At 48.1% G+C, this 20754-nt stretch overlaps 1 protein-coding gene across 1 annotated transcript in view; it reads left to right on the plus strand.

The window, feature by feature from the left end:
• Nucleotides 1–5442: 5442 nt before the first annotated feature.
• The window catches only part of LOC8031589 (craniofacial development protein 1), a 28085-nt gene continuing 12773 nt past the window's right edge, over nucleotides 5443–20754 (plus strand). Inside the window, exons 1-3 of the mRNA XM_029967617.3 lie at nucleotides 5443–5661; nucleotides 10512–10611; nucleotides 14507–14690. Of these exons, the coding sequence (XP_029823477.1) occupies nucleotides 5589–5661; nucleotides 10512–10611; nucleotides 14507–14690 (357 nt within the window). The 5' untranslated portion in view covers nucleotides 5443–5588. The remainder of the gene's footprint in view (nucleotides 5662–10511; nucleotides 10612–14506; nucleotides 14691–20754) is intronic.

Genomic DNA, 20754 nt, shown 5'->3' on the forward strand with positions numbered 1-20754 from the left:
CCGAATTCAGTCACGTGAGGAGCAGACTCCGCACGCCGTGCAGGGAAGCCGAACGACGCACGGACGAGCCATGGGGACGAGCAGAGGCCATGCTGAATGATGTTGAGGCGACGGCGTGCAGGCAAGCAGCCACACGGCAGGCCGTGGCAGGCGTCATTTCTCACGTGATTGTTGTGACGTATTAAATTAAAACTATTTAGTCGTTTGCTGGGTAAGCGGAGCAAGCCACCGATTCCGCAAAACCGGCAAAACTACCAGCATGGCCTCCGAGATCCCTAAGCGCGCGAACGCTTCTAGCACTTCTAGGGCGTAATCGGAAAAAGGGAAGGAGGCTGCGTGTCTCCGCGGGTAGGCGCTTCCAACCCAGTCATCGACAGCATGGCGCGATGCTGAAGAGTTCAAGGATAAGTCTTGTTACGTCGAGTTACTGCAACTTATACTTACAAATTTTTGTGTATTGTGGTAGAACGGTGAACAGCTGCTCTGGGGACCTAGATAGAAAATTTGTGATGCTTATTTAATTATCTAATTTGAGATATTCATCTGGACATGTTGCGGCTAGCGCTACACGCGCCTTTTGATATATTTGAATGTAATCTGTAGCACGTATAAAACAAAAAAAAAGCTCCGCATATAAAAACATATTAGTATTTCCCTAAATAAAAATATTCATGCTGCAATATTTTTTTTTTTTTTTTATCTTCGCACGTTGTTTGGCGTAGCTTTTTGAGCCTCACGAGGTTGGTTGCGCCCTCTTATGGTTTCCATCCGTGACGGCACGACTGGGATTTGCCTCGCCGTGACGTCACCAGCTGTTACCCTGATTACTTACCTTCAGGTGTGACGACGAGTTCGATGGTGTGTTTAAAAAGCACAGTGGAAGCTAAGAGCCATCGCAATCCGAAACTAACACCGTCAAAGTTGACAATCTAACAACGCTCGTATGCCCATCGTTTGGCCAATCATGGAATGCTGACCGCAGCGACGCTTTTGGTCGCGCACATCACTAATAGTGAAGCCCGTGTTTTCATTCTTTTAATATTTTTAATATTACGCAATTTTTGCGGGTCGTATTGCGGTGTTTGCTTCTACTAGTAAGCCGGAATCACCTTATACATTATACAAAAGACAGTCTGCAGATATCAGTCACCACGATATCCGTGGTTGAAATGCTGCGTGCCAACTGTCTTAAGGTCTGTTCACACGATGCATCTTTTAGGCGCGCAACAGTTTCGCGACACTCAAGTTTCGCGAAATGTGCTCGTTATCACGTACCGCTTCACGTGCAACAACGATGACGTTTTGACTCGCGAAAATAGTTTGGGTGTTGACTATAAAGTGGCGCTTCAGTTGAAAGCCAACATCATCATCATCACAATTAGCCATTCAGCGTCGTGTCATTTACTTCAATTTACTTAATTTACTCTTAAATTGTCATTTACCAGTTGTTGAATTGTCATTTACTGCCATTTACTTTATTTACTGTTGAATATGTATAATTTGGATGGAGGTTGACAAAGAAGAAGACTGTTGTGGAAGTAAATGAGAGCTGTACGCTGTGCTGGTTTGAGACGGTACTGTGTACGTCCCTTTTTGTTTCCTTGTCTCAAGGTTTTATTTCTTAATTATGACTAAAAATAGACACGAATTATCATCATCACCGATTAGGTCTTCGTCCATCTCTGGATTTTTTTCCGATATGCTACTCACTTTTCCTTCAGTGGTGCTTGACGTGCTTGCGGAAGCGCCGGCAGTATCCATCGTTCGTGGTTTCGTTTTTTTTTTTTTTCGGATTTGGCTCGGCTACAACACCGGCAGTGAAGTGGTCTTCTCAAACAGCTTGCTCCCCCCTCAAAGGCCACGTGAGAGCGTTTCTGAGCGGCCATTGGCGGCGCCCTCAGAGTGATTGACAGGTCTCGGCAAAGTTTCAGCAAAAGCTCGCTCCAGAAGCGAGGTGTGCGCGCAACCTTTTTTAGATGCGCGCGTCCTTTTCGGACTCGTTCAGACGGCGCAACCATTTCGCGAAACTACGTTTCGCGACACTAGATGCGCGAGAAAAATGCATCGTGTGAACGGGCCTTAATTGAACTTGCTGCCTTGCGGCATTCGAAGCTCAGATCTCGTGGTGACTCGAGTTTGAATCTGTTTGCAGACTGTCTTTTGTATGATGTACAAGCAGCGTGACCCCGGGTTTGGGGGAAAACCTTTGGTGGTGAGGTGCAACCACCTCGCAATGATTTCGCCATTTTTCTCTTTTATAAACTTTGTGATAATTGTAGGCACTCATTGAAAAGGTGGGGCGTTATCTTGTAAACGTCTAGTATTTGGCACATATGTAGCACGGACCACCGTATCCCGTAATATGTGATGCAGCTTAATCGATATGCAAACAATGGGATCTCAAGAAAAGGAACTCTGGTTTATCCGCTATCCATTTCCGACAGCCGGCGCAGCCCGACCCGAAGCTAATTTTCACGGGCCAGCTGCGCTTTATTTTACCCCAGTATGAATAGCTCACTAATTGCGTGGCATGGCAGCTCGCTTGCAACTGCTACACATAAGTTTATTACGATACCCAATAGTAAATACTGTAAGCATTTTTTTTTTTTGCTGCTATTATTAGTTCGACCAATCTGCAGGCCTAGGCAGCTTGTTAAAAAAACCACCCAATCTTCCTGTTCTGAGACCAAACACGCGCGGAAAGGACGAAAAAAAAAAAAAATGACAAGCAGAAGTAAACAAAACCACGTGTCACAGTTGGAAAGGAAGGGAGTCAAGGGACACATCGCAACGGCTTTGTACAAAGGACGGGAAAAGTTCGAAATTAGCCGCTTTCGCTATGCACAACCGTAAAAGAAAAAAAAACAACAACAAAAAAACCAGCAATGTCGTTGTTTTTTGCGGTGGTCTGCGAGAAATTGTTCAGGAAAAGTACCCCTCCGAGGAAACCTCTTCACCCCTATTGGGCATGCAAGCACTCGTGCGTACATATGGTTTACGCTGGCGAGGGTAGGTATGTGCGTGTTTGTGGTGAGAAGCGATTGTATGATGGGCGACGGCGCCGCCGGGGACGAAAGGAACGCCGCATCGCTAGTCCTCTGCAAGAGCATTCGCTGCACACACCGAACCATACAGACAAACACCCGCACACACAAGCTTCAGCATCTGTTTATCCCTCACTGTGGTTCCTCTCCCAACCCCCGAACACAATTCCAAAAAACAAGCCGTTAAAAAAAAGAAGTAATGGCCGGTTTGGCTTGATTTGGTCCCCCTTGTAGACGTGAGTGCAAGGCCCGTACGCGGCCCGGGCCCTTCATGAATGTTGACGTGAAGCCCGAGCTCGGCCCGAGGGCCGGGCCGGCCCGTGACCCGCGGTCTGGCCCGTACCAGTGCAGATCTCTACTGTCTCTACCAGCCGAGTGCAGCTGTAGCCTCCACCATGGTAAGGAAAAACTAGCGCCACGAGGCGCTAGTGGCAGGAAGGCGAACATACGTCTGGTCGGAGATTAAAATTGGACTCGAAAGACTGCCAGATGGCGCCACCACTGCCGTTGGCGTGCGCTGGCGTGCGCCGTGCGCCCTCCTCCTCCTCCCCCCCCCCCTCCCCCGGTTTCTTTTTTTTTTTTTTTTTTTTTCTGGTTTGTTTGTTAGACTGGTGCCGCGCCGGCCGCTGTGAGCGGCCAGCACGGCACCGGTCTAGCAGACGAGCCGCGCGCGATACACTTCACAACAACTGCGCTTCACGTGATAATACCAGTGCAATCAAACAGAAACAGCACGTTCATTGAAATGCATTTTTTTATTGAACCCCATTCAAATGAGTTGCGGTATTTCAAACCCGTATCTACAAACTCCGTTGGCAGTCCACCGCCCTCAAAGGGGAATCAAGAACTGTAGTAGGCACTAAACACAGTAAAGTTGTCAAATATGTAAAACGAAATTAATTACTTCAACGTACAAACTAAGAGAAAAGCACTTATCATCGAATTATCTAAATGGCTCTATAAACAACTCCCACAAACTGAACTTCTGAATACCCAAACAAACAAATCAACCCCGAAATAAAGGAAAAGGCTTGCAGGTGAGCTGCATAAGAATAAACGATAAATAAACCATAAACAAACTCGCTAATAGGCAATGCAATTAAGAAAGAAAGAAAACAACTACTGTTTTGGAGTGACTACATCTCTGACTGTAGGTGCACGTGCTTTATCGGTACTCTATCCTAACATATAAACACGAAGCTGTCAAATTAACTGAAAATTGCTCTGACAGCAACTCACCCAGAGGAGCAAGTCCTTGCAGCAACGGATTCGTAACAAGAACGGTGGGGCACGCGTTTTTCCACAAACGAATCTTCCTACAACTTGCAAACACGGTAGCGCCGAAGCGCTCGCTGCACAAACAACACTGGCGCAGCTTGCTCGTCGGCAAGGCGGGCAGGCTTCCAAAGTCCTGGCGATTTGCATACGCAATCCATTTCGATGCACTGATAGAAAAATCGAATTTCAAACGCTCCTGTCGTCTGTTGGAAAGCGGAAGAATGAGCACTCCGAGTTACTTCGCCGCGCTGTAGACTCCGTAAAACGCCGTCATGAGGCAAGCAAAACACTCGGCAGAATCTCTGTCAAATTAGAGACGTACATCTCTAATTATTATAAGCGCGCAGCAGCGTCGCACCGTACTTGCCGTAAAATCCGCACTTTCGATTTTAGCACGCGCGGAACGGTTTGAAAGCTTGGAGTGACGAGCGAACGTAAACAAAACAAAAAAGACAAAAACGGTCGTTTCCCTTCGCTCTTACTGATTGGTCGGAAGAGCCCAGAGTGCTTCGCTTTCGGTAGCGAAGATCATATACACGTCGCCTGCGCTGAAAATCATAGCGGCGAATATGAGCATAACAGTTTGGTCGGAGTCGGCTGGGTAGACCTACGAATCTGCTCTTTGGATGGACGTACGAGAGAGAAGCCAGCGACGCGGCGCCCCTATCGGCCCACCCGGGAACTCCGGAGCTGCATTCGGCTGTCTCTACCTTCAACGTTTACGGCTCGCCCCTTGTTATGACTGTTATGACTGGGCAGACAGCGCCGCCTCGCGGTGAGCGACGGAGTTAACGCAATTACAGTCTTCTGCTGGGGAGCGAGACGAATGGGACGGCCGGAGAAGCCTTCGCGCGCGCGCTTCGGGATCTCGACTTTTCTTGGCAATGCAGTGGAAGGTACGTCCGGCGTCCCCTCCTCCTCTCCCCGGAAATGGGGGAGGAGAAAAGCTTGCGCACACTCAAAATGGGAGAGGGTACGCAGGACGTACCTTCCACTGCATTGCCAAGAAAAGTTGTCGCGGAGTATACCAGAGAAACAGTGTTGGTTTTCACTATGAGATGGCGCTGTAGGTCAAGCAAACCGTTATCATCATCATTGGCTTGGTTCTATCCGTTCTATCGCCCGGCTTCATTTTACGACTCGCTAAAATGCTAAAAATCCGGCCGTGACGCGCACGACTGAGCTAGCATTCGGCTGTACCGTTGGAAATTTTAGAACAGTTCGTTTCGTTCCAAAAACGACTTGCTCAAACTCCCTATTTTAATAATGTCAACCTTTGACCTGACGAGGCCGGCCGACTGCTCGGAAAGCGAGGACGACGAAGACTACGTTCCCTCCGGTAAGCATCTGAGCACTAGCATGTTTCATCGGGGTGCCATTGCTTTTCCGCGCGGCACATTTTGGCGTTGTTCTCAAGTTTTGAGTTCTCAAGTTTTGAGTTCTCAAGTTTTGAGCAGCGCTCCAGCCGATCGAAATAGAATATTTGGCTTGGGTTTCGAACATCACTAGAGTTTTTTTTCTACTCCGTTCAATTCTAAGTGCCAGCGTAGCAGAGGCTACAAGAGCGAGCTGCGAGCTGTCAGCGTCCCTGTCAAGCACGCGCGCTCGTGCAGTGCGAGCATCTTTCAGGAGGACGTGCTTTTGCGAGTAGCTTCGGCTTCCCTATCACGTAAAGTGAAACATACGTGCTCGCGGAAGCTATGAAAGAAGGCAAAGATGAAAAGAATGTTTAATGGGACGCTGCGGCCACGAGCTGCATAATTCTTTTTCGAACGTTCGAATTTCGAACGTGGCACGTGCAAAATCGAACGTTACAGAGCCATCTGGATTGTTCAGCACGAGCTGCATAATTCTTTTTCGAACGTTCGAATTTCGAACGTGGCACGTGCAAAATCGAACGTTACAGAGCCACCTGGATGAGCATAGTTGTAAACCCGAGACTGGAGATACGGACAAGGGACAAAACACAGAACGACACGGACGAAGTCTCAAAAGCTGCGTTTGAGACTTCGTCCGTGTCATTCTGTGTTTTGTCCCTTGTCCGTATCCCCAGTCTCGGGTTTACAACTATGCTCAATTTACATCAGCTAGCCTGCACCCTCACCATTGCTTCACCACCTGGATTGTTCAGCACGAGCTGCATAATTCTTTTTCGAACGTTCGAATTTCGAACATTCGAACGTGGCACGTGCAAAATCGAACGTTACAGAGCCACCTGGATTGTTCAGCCATCATAACATGGTCGCGTCTTGCGGATGCGCTCGCGCCCCCTGCCCAGAGCTACGGGTCCATTTTTCGGATCGTCGGAAGTTTTCGCGTGCTGGTGCTCTGTGGGTTACTCCTGATTTAGGCTGAGGCTAGGGTTCCGTCCAGAGTCACCACTAGAGTTGTTCTCAGTGGGCCCAAAAAAGCTCGTCAATGATCAAAGACAAACACGACCAGCCCCGTCCGAATCCAAGCACGATCTGTTTGAATCACGAGCCCCTCCTGGCGGTATCACGCGGGCACGCCAGAACGTGCGGCACGGAGGCGCCGGCTTTTGGCGCCGCTTCGGGTTCACGAGCTGCATCCTCTACCTATACCTTTTTTTTTTTTAAATTATTATTACAGTAAAGCCTAAAACAATCACTACCATTCCCCTTTTCCCTCTCAGATGGGGTAAAATCTAGTGGAAGTCGTCCTTCGTGCAGACAAAGTTACGAAAATTCTGGGGAAAGAAGCGCCTCTTGACAACTTGTCGCACAATTCAGAGTTCAGAACATGTTCAAAGCAAAATCTAGGAAAATCGCCAGTGACTGTGGCTTGACTGTGGGCAATCCAAAATTCAAAAACTGAAAAAAATAAAAAAAAGAGTCCTGTGAATACACGAAGGAACACAGTTCATTTCGTTTTGCCGTGTCCAAAACGTGGAGAAAAAGGAAAAGAAATCACTGCGCCTCAAGTTTTGTTTGGTTATTGGTTAGTAATCTTAGACATGTTAATTTTGTGTTTGTTAGATTACTCATCGTGTTTATCATGACCAGTATGTAAAAATTTGTCTCTAGTTCAGGAGTTATTACTTCAAGAAGTAGAAAACAAACTAGTGGCACTTAAATCCTTAACAAGGGACTGAAGTTCACATATACAGAAAATTCATGAAGTGCACTGCTCATATGTATACACTGAAACCATAGAAAACACCAGTTCACTCTGAAAGTTCCTCGAACGTTAGGCTTGTGAATTGTATAAAGCTGTGTGTTGTTCTGGGGGATACTTCTGGTCCCACCTCCTGGCACGGTTTCTCCGGTGCCGACTCTTGAGTATGGTAAAACGAGAGCACATAGTCTTTCAATCTCTCCGGTAGTCTTGGTTGGCGTTTTGGCTGAGTCGTCACAACAGCCACGGTTGGTTCGGATTCACAAGCTCTCAAGGAGTCCTCTAAAGGAGGCATTGAATACGATGAGCCGGTCAGGGACGGGACTGGAGTACTTGTGGATCTTGGCCTGAATGGCTCTTCACATATATTCAGCGAGGCCGGTCGCAGAAGGAAAGGGAGCCTCCGCAGGCTCAATGTCTCTTGAAGGCATGCTGGGATCGGTATCTCGAGCAGGAACGGCACCTGCAGGCTCACAGGCAGGAAGTACATACCTGAGGCTCTAGGGTGGGATTATTGATCAGGGCGAGGTCAAAAAGGTAGTGTTGCCGTTCTGAGAAATGTAGGATGGGGCATCACAAAGTTGGGCGAGGCCAGCAGTTTCCAGTACGTCTAACAGCATATCATCGAGTGGGTCGGACTAGTTAATGTGACTGCTGAAGTCGCCGAAGGTGAACAGTGGAGAGAACCTGCTGTGGTCGATGCACTGTAGGCCGCCCTGGGGGAGGGCATACAATTGTTCACGGAGGGAGGGTGGGCAGTAGGTAGACGCCAGAAGCTTTCCATGTTTACATAAGACCCAGACGAAGACTACCCGGAGGGGTGAGGTGGTCGAGACGTTGGCTGGGCAGGTGTTTTGGCACAGCAAGGAGGATGCCACCTCTAGTTGAGGGGCGGTCTTGCCGGAACACAGACGATTGCGTGAGATTGATTATTTGACTGAGACATCTAGCCATGTCTCACACACAGTGAATATTGTGTTTGGGAAAGATGATGTCAGTGCTTTAACCCATTTTCTACCGCGCGCGCTGCCGGGCCGTCTGTATCACACATTTTTCCCCTAAAACAGGGCCACTCTAGGCGTGACTGTTTTGCTTGTATAATAAGCTTTTACAGTAAAACTCGGTGCAGAAAACAAGAAAACATGTTTATATACATGCTTAAGGGGTTTGTTCAAGTCTTTAAATCAATAGTCCCTCACAGATTCTTCCTCGTATGAAAGATCTCGAACACTCCATCCTTGGTCGCTTAGGCGTCGCACAACCAGTGTGCTCTTGTCGTGATTCGGACTCCGAAATGCTGTCGGAGTCGCTCCCATTGTCGACAAAAGGCTCCGAAAACTCTCTATCCTCACCAGGCATCCCGTGGCAGCGTCCAGTGTGCAGTGCGGCCCAGAAAGCCACTGATACTGGACGCTGCCATCTTCTCCAAGCAGGCAGCGATTGAGCGGGAAAGACGACACACAAAAGAACAAGCTCAAACAAACACAACGGACAGAACGACCTTCGCCATCTGTTGGCAGTGTATCTAACTGCACTACCCCAAGTCTAAATAGCACACCATCTATGAATGGTTCTTTAAAACAGAAATTCATGAAGACCGGCGAATCACCGGCTTTGGCAATATGGCCCCTGGCGGCATACCCGGCGATTCGCCGGCTTTGGTAGTGAATGGGTTAAGTCGGGTAGCTTGATATTTAGGGAGCGAACGTTGGAAGACCATACAGAAATCACGTGCGGCAGCGCTTCAGCGCCGCCGGCCGCAAAGTTGTCGTGTGAACGATGAATGCCACCGACGTCGTCGCTGGTCAGAGGCGGGTCGAAGAACTTGAAAGAGCTGGTGAGGATGGTGGGCTACGCAGGGGTGCCGTGCTGCTTGGGTGGGAAGAGGTCATCGGCCAGGGGTGAGAGCTGACATGCTGCAAAGAGCCACTCGGTTCATGACGAGGAGAGGTGTCAATACAAAGCGAGAGATACGTCTTGGCATTTCTGGTGGAGCCACATATCACAACCGTCGCATTGGAGAGTGGCAGCATTGTCGAACACAGACTGGGAACAGCGGGGACAGGTAGAATGTGGGCCAGGTTTTGAAGATACATCAACAATAATCAGCAATAGCAAGATTAGGTGAGGTTTATGGCGAGGGTGTTGAGTGAAGAATGCTCGGTCACTAGGCTTAGCACCGGGGCCACCCCAGGAGGTCGTTTCCGTGGACGGCAATGTTTGATGCTGATGCTGTTGTCAGAAAGTGGCTTTCTAGATGCTTGCAGTTTGTCGGTAATAGGTAATATTTCTCTTGAAGGGCCAGTAGTCTCGCTAGGCAGACCAGAAGACGGAGGATTGTAAAGGCGCGAGAGTGTGTCGCCATCTTGCGTTCCACCTGCAAAGCACGCATCACCATCTATTACCTCATTACCCATTAAAAATCTCCCATACAGGTGTTTCCTCCGTTTTTTTTTTTCAAGAGTTTGTAGTCAATGTGAGCCAGATCCATTGAATATGGTCGATATTTTTCCAAAGCTTTCTTTGCATCCATTGCAATGCAAGACCTGAGGCTGGGTGCATTGTCGTAATGAAGGAGCAGGTCCTGTCTCAACTTACTACGACGCCTTGATTGCAGAACATAATTTTGTAACTAGGTCCGGATAGTAAGAACCTGTTAGATTATTGTGGCTTCACCTCCATCACAAAAAGAAACAGCCTTTGGCGTCCCAAAGAACTGATTGAGAGCGTGTTACTCTTATTCTAGCTTGGACGAAAAGGAACAACACTCTCTACTGGGCCCTCGGGATGGAACCGTCGGAACTCTACGGGGTCTGCAATCATTCCGTCTAGACGGAGCTCTACTGCATCTGCTATCGTTTCTGTCTGGACGGAACTCTAGACTTACCATTATTGGCTAGGTGTTGCCATTACACGTTTCTTATGTCGAGGCTGACTGACTTTTCAAATCCTGAGTTGTCAGTTGACACTTGCTCAGAGATGCTGTTCCACATGAGGCTGTTGGAATAGGAGGTGTTTCTTGCTGGCAAGCTTTATTTTTTATTCTTTTTGCAGGTGAAGAAAGCGAGAGAGATCTCACAGATTGCGAGAATGATGCCGAAAGCGACGTTGAAGCTGCCACCAACAAGAAAGGCAAGAAGGGCAAAGCGGCTGGGTATGGCTCTCGAGTTCCTCCCTTTGCTTTGCTTGACTGTTTTTATTTCTTCATTGGAAAGCTTCTAGCCTGCTTGACAGGTGATACTGCTAAGTGGTAGCAAAGATGGCTCTTTCGTCCCGCGGTTTTGTGCAGGTCTCTTCTTCCGCCCTGAGTACATATATTGAGAATACACAGAAAGAATAAAACACGTGAAGGATGAACACGGACACACTGTTCTGTGTGTGTCTGTGTTCGTCCTTCACGTGTTTTATTTGTTCTGTGTATTCTGTAGTTTTCAACGCGCTCTCCTACGTGTACATATATTGAGTTGAGGCCAGAGAAGAAATAAAAATAATATGCCTCTTTCCACTGACCTAAAGCCAATTCAAAATAAAATGAATTGGATCCTTGGATCAAGTGGTAATTTCTTGAAACAGCCAATTGGAAAGGGAATGGGAATAAAGAAAACCGGCAAACGGGGGACAGCCAGGGGAACGGCCCGGGAAAATCGGGCGACTACTAGAACCCTTCAGGGCTCGACTAACCTATCCAACTCCGCTACTAAGTCCCGAGTGTGCCTCAGAGCGGGTCGGACGGTCACTGCATGGCAGCCATGAACCACACAGCCCCGTCGCAGTGATTTGTACGATATCCCTCGGCTCCACGCAGAGGATGCCCTAAAGCAAGGGTTTCTCCTTCCCTCGGAAGACACGAGAGGCGCCACCTTGATGTCAGCCTTCCCCTTAAAGGGGCCGCCTCGTCGCAAGGTTGACCACGCCGCCTCACAGGCTCCCCTCCTCCAGCGGGAAGGCTAGAAGTCACCGGCCCCTCTTTGTTGCCCCCGTCCACAAGAGGAACTCCAGTGCTAGGGCTCCTCCCCACAGAGGGGGGTTTTTCGCCAGCGCCACCGTTGCAGCAGTGAAGCTGGCAGGGCACACGACGGGCACGTCGTGGTTGACTTCCCATGGGGCGACAACCGCGTGAGCTTGCGCCCCCGCGCTGAGTACAGTGCAGACTGTTTATTTACACTATATTTACTCTAATACTGTCGAGACCGTTTATAACCAAGTCAATGGGAATAGGAAAAATCACTTCGCCATTTCCGCTTCTTTGCTATATATGGACTCATAAAAGTAACATGCAAAAAAGAAAAGAAAAAAAATTATAACACGGGTTATCATGGGCACATTTTTATCATGCGTGCAGAAAGTGGTTGAGGGTCCCCTGCATGTGCTCTCTGCTAGATCGGAACCGCGTCTTGCCAGCTATGAGAAGCTCTGATAGAGAAAAGATCCCGCGAGCTACGTACGGACAGTGTCGGCAGCTGCGACGACCGCCGCGGGGGATGCTGGCGGTGGAAGGCATTCTTTACGTTTATGCGCACTTCGTCAAGAATGGCACGCTTTAGTTTCAAGAAGATTGCCTTCACCTTCCTCGTTGAGGTGCAGGCGGGGTCGGGACTTTCCATCGTCGAGTGGCGATGATCTGCCGAAAATCGGTGCTTGAGCAAAGTTACTTTCGTGCAAGAGCGACCAACACAGTCTTTTAGACTCGTGCAAGACCGACACGGAACACGAAACAAACAAAGGAGCGTGCACGGCACCGAGTTTGTGCTCAAGCTCGTCTTTTGTCGGTATAGAGAGCCTATATTTAAAGGGGCACTGACACATCAAAATCATATTTTATTTTATTATCCGAAACGATTGAAAATGATGCCGGGAGAATACCCTCAAAATGCGAAACTTGGGAATTCTGTATTTGTGAATTGAAAAAACTATTTCCAAATGTCGAATTTGAAGTTCCCGTGCGATCTGCGCCAGTGCAGTGAGTCAAATTTTGCGGTCTCCTGCGACTCGACTTTCTTTCGGACCTCCGCTCTACGCTGTGAAGCAAAGCGCCATTGCTACCGCGACCCGAAGCGAGGAGGAGGTGAGCAGGCGGGATAGAAGGGTGCCGGCACGGGTAAATACCGGTTTCGTCCCCGACTCTGCGATAAGCCTCTGCTCGAGTGCCGCCAAGTTTTGCGAGGGAGGATACAAATCCAGGAAGCGACATCACACCGAAATCTGATTTTTGGTATTTCAAAAAGAAAGGCCGTAGTGCATTCGCAATTGCGTTAAAAAACATGTTTTACGATTGCTGTTATTAAATGTTATAGAAATGTCGCCTACAAAGCTTTTAAATTTCCTGATTTTTGAAAATTTTTGAAAATTTGAAAATTTGTGAAAATTTAAAAATTTTTGAAAATTTAAAAATTTCTTTGCGCATGCGCGAAGAAATGTTTTTTCGCGATGCTTTTTTTTGTGTGTGTCTATGACTACAACTTGCATCGTTTTAGACAATAAAAAAGAATGCGACCTTTGTGGTGTCAGTGCCCCTTTAAAAGAATGGGCAACTACTCGATCGGGGTCACGTGGTTTGTGGGCCGTGTTTGCAAAGCGAGCTGCAGCATGCAAGAAATCAAAACTTAAAAGCGTTCCACCTTCTGCAAACGTGTCCACCCCTCTGCCCAGTTTCCTCGCCACACTGGCCATGCGACAACCAAGTGCAGGCATACTTGCGCCAATTGGCCGAGGAGGTGTCTGCCATTAAATTGCAAATGCAATTGGTTGGAGTTCTTCCCTCTCTTAAATCTGGGCCCTCTCCGTCATTTCCGGCGGTACGTTGTCGCTAGCGCTCCAAGCGCCCCTCTGGCAGGCCACGACGGCTTCTCCGTGTGCAATGCGGAAAAGCCACTTCCCAGATAATGGGCAGGGAGCAGATGACGATGCCAACGGCCTTTGCGGCATCGTCTGTGGCCCGTTCTGGGTGAATGCTCAGCCGCGGCAGTCTGAGACTTGGTAAACTTTTTGAATTTTAATATTTAACTTATTACTAAATTTCTCTTCGGTTTATCCACGGGAGCCGCTCAATTTCCTTGGCTAAAAACAGACACAAATGCATTGAAAAAGTGCAAACGGGAATGGGAAATCGTGATTGCTTCGCTGTAGCCGCTAATAACCCGTCTGGACAGTACTTGCATTGCGAGCAATGTTCACATATGATCTGTATGTACAAAGTAGTGGATTCCTGGTTGACCCGTTACAGGGTCAAGACCCCAGCCATAAATCTCCCCCTCTTGCCCGGGCTTTTGAGGGGCCTCCGTGCTCTCGGACAGGAGCTAGCCAATTTTTTTAAACCTTGACGAAGGCATGTGACGCGAGCAGACCAATAGTTGACATTGGTTAGGCCTGCAACGGCTGACAGCTCTGATGATACCTCTACCGAAACCTAATTGTCTTCGCGGCGGGCTCGCACGAATGACAAATGTAATGACCCCCGCCAGTAAAAAAAAAAAAAAAAAAAGACGTACAAAAAACGCGCGCGTAAGGGAAGACCTCTTGCCCTGCAAACAAAACTGTAATCGCTGGGGGATACCACTTTTTTCCCCCAGGCCTCAAAGGCTCGACCACCCTTCCAGGGGTCTAATGACTGATAATGATGCGCATCACAACCATAAATTCAAAATTTATGTTTTAAATTTGGTCCTTTTTAAGCCAAATTATTAGCAAGATTACACGCCATAAAAGTTTGCGTTTACAAATATCATTGTGTAGTCTTGCCCTCGATGACCGGGTTAATTTTTTTCCCGCTCGGCACTTGGAACTATTTCTGCCGGGCCGATTTTTCCCGACACCCGTAGGTCTGTTGCAGGGACGTTCATTTGTTATCTGCATTATACGAACCCCACACTTATCGTTAATTAGGGGTGCTTTTATCGTTCATGCAGGTAGAAAAAAAAGCCAAAATCTCGGGCGCCAGAAAATAACTTTTGCTGCTTCCATTTGGAAAGTGAAGCAGGCTCGGTTGTTCGGACGGCAGCCACCCCCCAAGCTTGCCCAGCAGTGGCGCACAAAGAGCATTTGTCTCGCAGGAAGCGCAGAGGCGGCACGAAGCTGGGCGCTTGCGAGGCTGGACCCGCCGAGGACAGAGCGGCCGAGGACAGAGCGGCCGAGGATTTGAGCGAGCTGACCCGCGCCGAGAAGGAGAAAGCAGACCTCCTGTGGGCCGATTTCCTCAAGGACGTGGAGCCTCTTCCTAAGAAGCGGCCGACACAGGTGCGGCCGTCGGTTGGCACAGGGTTGGCGGCCATCTGGGACGTTCCGTCAGGGGACAGCGGAGCAAACAAAACATACAGCTTTAGATTGAGAAGGGAGGGAAATAACCGATACTTCGTCCTTGGTTATAGGGACCATATTCCTCGGGCCCCAAAGCGGGACATTGTGTTGCGAGACTTGAAAACTTTAAATTTCGGTAACAAATCACACCTGTTTATTATTTCGTCCATGTGCATTTCTATTCCTTGCAGTTTGCATACTGTTTTGGCATGGACATCTATCTAATACATTCGGTTGGAATATTTCTTTAGTATTAATGTATTTATTTTTGTAGATACTATTTCCGTAGTGCTGTTCACATGTCATGCGCAAATACGCAAACCTTCAACATCAGCGTCTTCTCTGCCAAGCATATCTTGTTCTTTGATCAGGGAAAGCACCTTCTCACTGGTTCGATCCATTTGTTTATCTGCATCTTTGATCTATTAGCGGTTTGGGGGAGCCAAAGCGAAACAAAACACCGTCCCCCAAGCATGCTGGCAGGACCTGTCCCGCCTAAATATGGGCGTCTGGTCGCTTTATTGTTGGTTTGCATTGTGCAAATCGGACAACTCTATGCAGGCTTAAAAAGAACATCTGGGCCTTCAGAAATGCCACTTGTGCCAGGAAATGTATTCTATAGGGTCCGAGAGAAAGTGTAAGTTTGTTTTTAGCTTTTATAAATAAACTATTCATCACAGAACACTGAAGCTCAATGTGATGCTAGTGGTGGTGGTAGAATGCAAAAGCTTGAGAACATGAACTGGACTAGGAGATAAAAGAAAACTTCTCTATGATCCGACGTCCACCGAGTCTAATAACATACACCAAACCAAGAAATCACATTGTGGGTGCCTTTGGCCTCTATTGTGGCAGAAAAAACTGGTCACTAATGGCGAATTCCAGTGGTCATTTTGGAGCGTGCCGGGATTGACTTTTCTGGAGCGCGCCTATTTCATCGGTATCAAGACAGACATGTTCTACTTGTCGTTTTGAATCGGCTCCCACTCCAGATCTCCGATCTCCGAGAAAAATCGCTCCACTGATTTTGGCGGATTCGACCGGAAGCCAGCCTGGCCAGCCCTCGGTGCGCACACGTGACTTCCTTTCTCGCCTGGTATCTAGTCTCAAATGAGATCTGTGACTGCTGGAAGGGGATTACGACGGGAAGGCATCCGCCTATCCCGGAGAAGTGGCTATGTTCCACTGGGGATCTGGAGGCGGAGCAACTCCGTCTGGATCACATATTCCATCTTGGATCTGGTCTACTGATCCCAGTGCGTTCCAAAACAACCAGTGGAAGTTGCCATAAGAAAGCGGCTCTTGTTTTCCTTTTCAGTGACAAGTTTTTTTGCCCAACTAAATGCCACAGGTGTTAAAAAAGGAGGTTTAATATTTTCTATTGGATCCCCTTTTCTCTTATTGTACCTGGGAGGAACTTGGCCAAAAGCTGTTGGACAAGAATACTTGGGTGCCTTCTGGGTAATATTTTGGAAGGAGTCAAAATGGGGGGGGGGGGGGGTGGGGCACACCTGACTGGTGAGCTTACAACCCTTAGGCATCTGTCTGCAGGTGATCTCTGTCACAACCCTCATTGGGCCTGCCCGTTCCAGAGCTGGCGGTGGGGTTCTGTGCCCTCGTATCGCATATCGGGGATCATGTGACAGTGCCATCTCGGGCGCTTGCATTATTTCGTGGGCAGGCACTGCACCGCGCTGGCAGCTTACTGAAACTCACCAACCAGGCACTCAGTAGTGGGCTGGATCATCGAGTGAAAAGCTGCTGTTGGCATAGTACAGGGGTGGCCAAGCTGCGGCTCTCTGCGTGTTAAAGTGCAGCTCGCTGCTCTTTCCCTTATCCCTCCTCTCCCCCCCCCCCCGCTTCCTCCCTTCCGGAGCACTTCCCCTAAAAGAGAAAGGAAACGCGTTTTAAATCGAAAAACAGGTTGCGGTTTGGTAGTGTTGTGCTACTGCTGCCTTACGCACAATTGGACTGCTTTTGACTCAGATAGACCGAAATTAGTTCAAGTTTCGTTTATTGCTCTAAACAAAAATCCCCCCCGCGGCTCTTGAAAAGTTTGTGATTTTGTTTGCGGCTCTTTGGCCGGGTCAGCCTGGCCACCCCTGGCATAGTACTTGGGTGCTAAGAAAATGCAAACTAAGCATGGAGTAGATGGGAAACCCTTGTTTAAAAAGTGAATCCTATTTAATTACGTTTCTCCTAGTCTGAAAAATTTATGGGTAGCTTGGGGCTCTTCATCTTAGCCTCGTGCATGATTCTTGGGAGATGATGCGGGTTGCCCTTCCAGAAACCCAGAAGCCAGCGTAGACCATCTTTTACCCCCCAGGATGCTGTGTAACAGAAAACGAATGTGCATGCGTGGAAGAGCGGTAAGGGGATAAATTGAGAGGACAGAAGAAATTGGACCCACGACTGCGCCAATGGGGAGGATTGGGAAGCAGTAGTTAATAAGGGGGGACCTGGAAATGTCAACTTTTGAACCACTCACTCAGTTGCACGATATTTGCAGGTGGGGATTGTAGCCATATAGGAGGGCTTGCAAAGATTTAGCCCTGGGAACTAATTTAATGCGGTACTATACCCCCAGAGTGAAGTAAAGCATAGCTTTGCATGGAATCTGCTCAATGAATTTATCGAGAAATGGTGTTGATAACCTCATATTTTTCTTGTTGAATGCATACTGGAATGCCTGTTGCCGGTTGCTATGAAAAACAATTTCAGAAAATATGCATTTTCCAAATAAAATAAAAATGTATGAAAATTTTTTTTCCACATTTACCAAGTTTTGTGAATTACAATTTTTTTATAATAAAGGAACATGAAATTGCAAAATCTAAGTTCATAGAAACCGGCTCACAAAATTTCGGCACATAAGCCGCAAATATTAAGTCTCAATAGTTTCATACAATGTTGCCGAATTGTGGGCAATTCCCAACGTTGTGTAGAAAGCCTCACACCATAGGGTAAAGATAAACTTAATTTGAATGCACGTAAAATATGAATTTTTAAAACTAAGCATATCTCTTATTTCACATGCATTCGAGTTTAGTTCCCCGCTCTCCCCTGGAGCTATGTTTGTGAGGAATTTCCCACGATTCGGCAACACTGGTTTCATACCTAAAACAATAGTTTTATATGTGGGATTTGCCGCCAGAAAGCTGAATTGAGAAAAATGTGTTTACAATTTCAAGTTATTTTCAAATTTCCTAAAAAAATTGTCTGGGTTGCCCCATGTGACTTAGAACTCTCCAGCTCCATATGTTGGTCCTTCTTCTTCAATCGTCTTCTGCTCATTTGCCATGGCTTCGAGCTTGCAACATTTCTGGGCAGTCTGGGTATCCAGTACCTTCACATTGGCCTCCAGGATCTTCTGCTGGCTTGCCTTCCAAGCGTGGTTTTCGTGGTGGCTTCCAGGGCACATGCCCATCTTCTTGAGGATCTCCTCAAAGCCTTAGGCCCCAAGTTGTATCCGAGAACAGCCATGGCCACAGCAGTCTCCACTGTCCTTGGCGATGCAAATTCCGTCAAGGGGCATCTCTTCCAGATGAGTGCGTTGAATGACTCATTCACGTTCAGAGTCTTCATTCTTCAGCACCTTAGAAGCAGCCTCTGATGGGATAGCCGGTTGTAGATGGATACCAATTCCTTTGCAATGTCCCTCGTGAAGGCTGGGCGATTTAGGCGTGGCACAGATGGTTTCCCAGCAGCAACCAATGCATTGTGGCAGTTGTAGTGGCACCACGAGTCTTCTCCGCTAGGGCAAGCCACATGCCGTGGTGCTTCATCGGTAGAGTATGAGGCGCAGCCGTGAGCGTTCCAAAGAAAGCTCATGCAGAGAAAAACAATCGAAGGACCAGAGATGTCAAAATCAGTGTATAGCAAAATACCCCATTGAATTAAAGCGCCGCCACACACGATTTCTTGCATTGATGTACAGGCCTGCAAGGCGATCCCACCACCATCTCTTGGTTCAGAATCACACTGACCAAGGTGGGGTTGCAGTGCAAGAGACTTGCGTACACACCTTTCTGCATTTTGGTGACATCAGGAGCGTTGTCTTTCAAAGCAGTTGCATAATAGTTTGTTAGCTTTCTAATCATGACGTTAGTCAACTTCCCTTTCCCTCTGTGGCCTTTCTTGCTCTTCAACTTTTCCATGCCACTGTACATCCTCTTGGCTAGGTGGTTGACACACGCTTTCTTCTGGATGTCCTTGTCATAGAGGCCAAGACCAGCAATGTGCGTAAACGCCTTGCTGTCATTATCACTTAGCATGGTGGCATACTGCAGCTTGTGGAGCTCTAAAGATCTACTGGAGATGACTCCTTCAGCCACAACCTCCATAGCGTTTGACGATCCTCTGAAGTTCTTCTGACAAACATCTTTATGAGACTCTATCCAGGCCTGGTAGCCTCCTGCGTCCTCCTTTGGGCCCAGGTTGCATCCATGACAGTACTTGCTCTGAATGGAGAAGTCGAGCACCAAATCGGTTGTCACTTCAATGAGTGCGCCAACGCTGAAGTTCGACGTGTGGCCGTGCTTCTGCCACGTGTCGAGTGAGTCATCTGCGTTGTTGACATGGTCTCCATCCTCGGACACCTGAGCTCCTCACTGCGGTCGCTGCCTCCTGCATCAGGTCGCATGCTGCTGCCATGGACGCTTCGTGCACCTTCTCTGCAGTCTTCTGATAGGTGTTTAGATGCATCGGCGATGGAGCATTCATGCCCTGATGAATGCTTCAGCATCGTGAACCTGATGCCACTGTCCTTTTCGACTACACAAAGGCGCACAGGAAGCTCACTTTGCTCGGCCCCTCCGACGGCTGCCGACTGTGCTGTCGTCACGATGTCCCCGCGTGCTCTGCATACAATGACAAACTGAAGAATGGCTCCAACGCCACTGTCTTTCAAGTCCAGTCCATTTCCACAGCAGTTGAAACACAGCAAGGCGCTCACCAATGTCTTCACGGCAGACATTGGTGAGCGCCTTGTCGAAACGATACCTGTCAAGCTCTGCGTCGCGAACGTCGTCAGCTGGTTTTGGCAAGTCGGCAGGTCAATCCAAAAGCGTGATCTTACGCTCGAAGGTTGTCAACTCCATACTTCAATGTTGAAGCACTCTCGAATTCTGGCGTAGAAGAAAAGCCCTCCAGAGACGGTGATAGGTGCGACGGTCCACGCGACGTCGCCAATGGGGCTGTGTTGGAAGCTTTAGAACGTCGACCACCCGCTGTGCCTCTCGATTTCGTGAGCCGAGAACGCTTACCGAGGTTTCCATGCATGTAGGCTTTACTCGGCGACATTTTCGGCACGAAAAAAGATATGAAAGGTTGAAGTTAAACAGCGAGATGTAGCAGGTCCGACAATAAAACGTGGTCTGAAGCATGACTGCCATGAATGATCACGTGATGGCTGAAAACCACTCGTGGCTCTAATTTCAGTTTTCCGATCAATAGGAAGACTAGTTCTGTCAAATTCCCCATTATTCTTCCCGTGGAAGAAGTTTTTGCGACGGGGTCCTTTTTGTGCACGCTTACCCTCGACCCGTGTTTACTATTTTACTGAAAAGTCAGAGAAACAACCTTTCCAACGAGGGTATGAATGCCACGCTAGGCCTTGCAAGCGCGGCGCTGTACTGCACTGAAAATCAGAAAAATGCTGTTTTCCTCGCTTCTTTCAAGAGCGCACCACACCTCAGAGCACTGTGGAGACATGGAAAATGTTTATTTTCTCGCAAATTACGACGCCGAAGTTTACCGAATTTCGCCATATTGCTTATTAATAGTTAGAGGTACCAAAACTGCAACATTTGAAAAATGAATTTTTTGCCGAAAAATTAGCTAAAATTTGAGGGCCGTGTCTTCCCTTAAATGCGATAATACTCGATTGGCCAATCGACACCTCGGAACGTACAAGTGGCAGCAGTTTTTAGCTCGGACTTGTGGGTCCGGCATTGTGCAGGGATTGCACAGTTTCTAACAGAGGGCACGCTTTGGGGTCACAGTA

Source organism: Ixodes scapularis, unplaced genomic scaffold (genome assembly GCF_016920785.2).
Source record: "Ixodes scapularis isolate PalLabHiFi unplaced genomic scaffold, ASM1692078v2 PGA_scaffold9__187_contigs__length_104089568, whole genome shotgun sequence".
In the NCBI taxonomy this organism is placed as follows: domain Eukaryota; kingdom Metazoa; phylum Arthropoda; class Arachnida; order Ixodida; family Ixodidae; genus Ixodes; species Ixodes scapularis.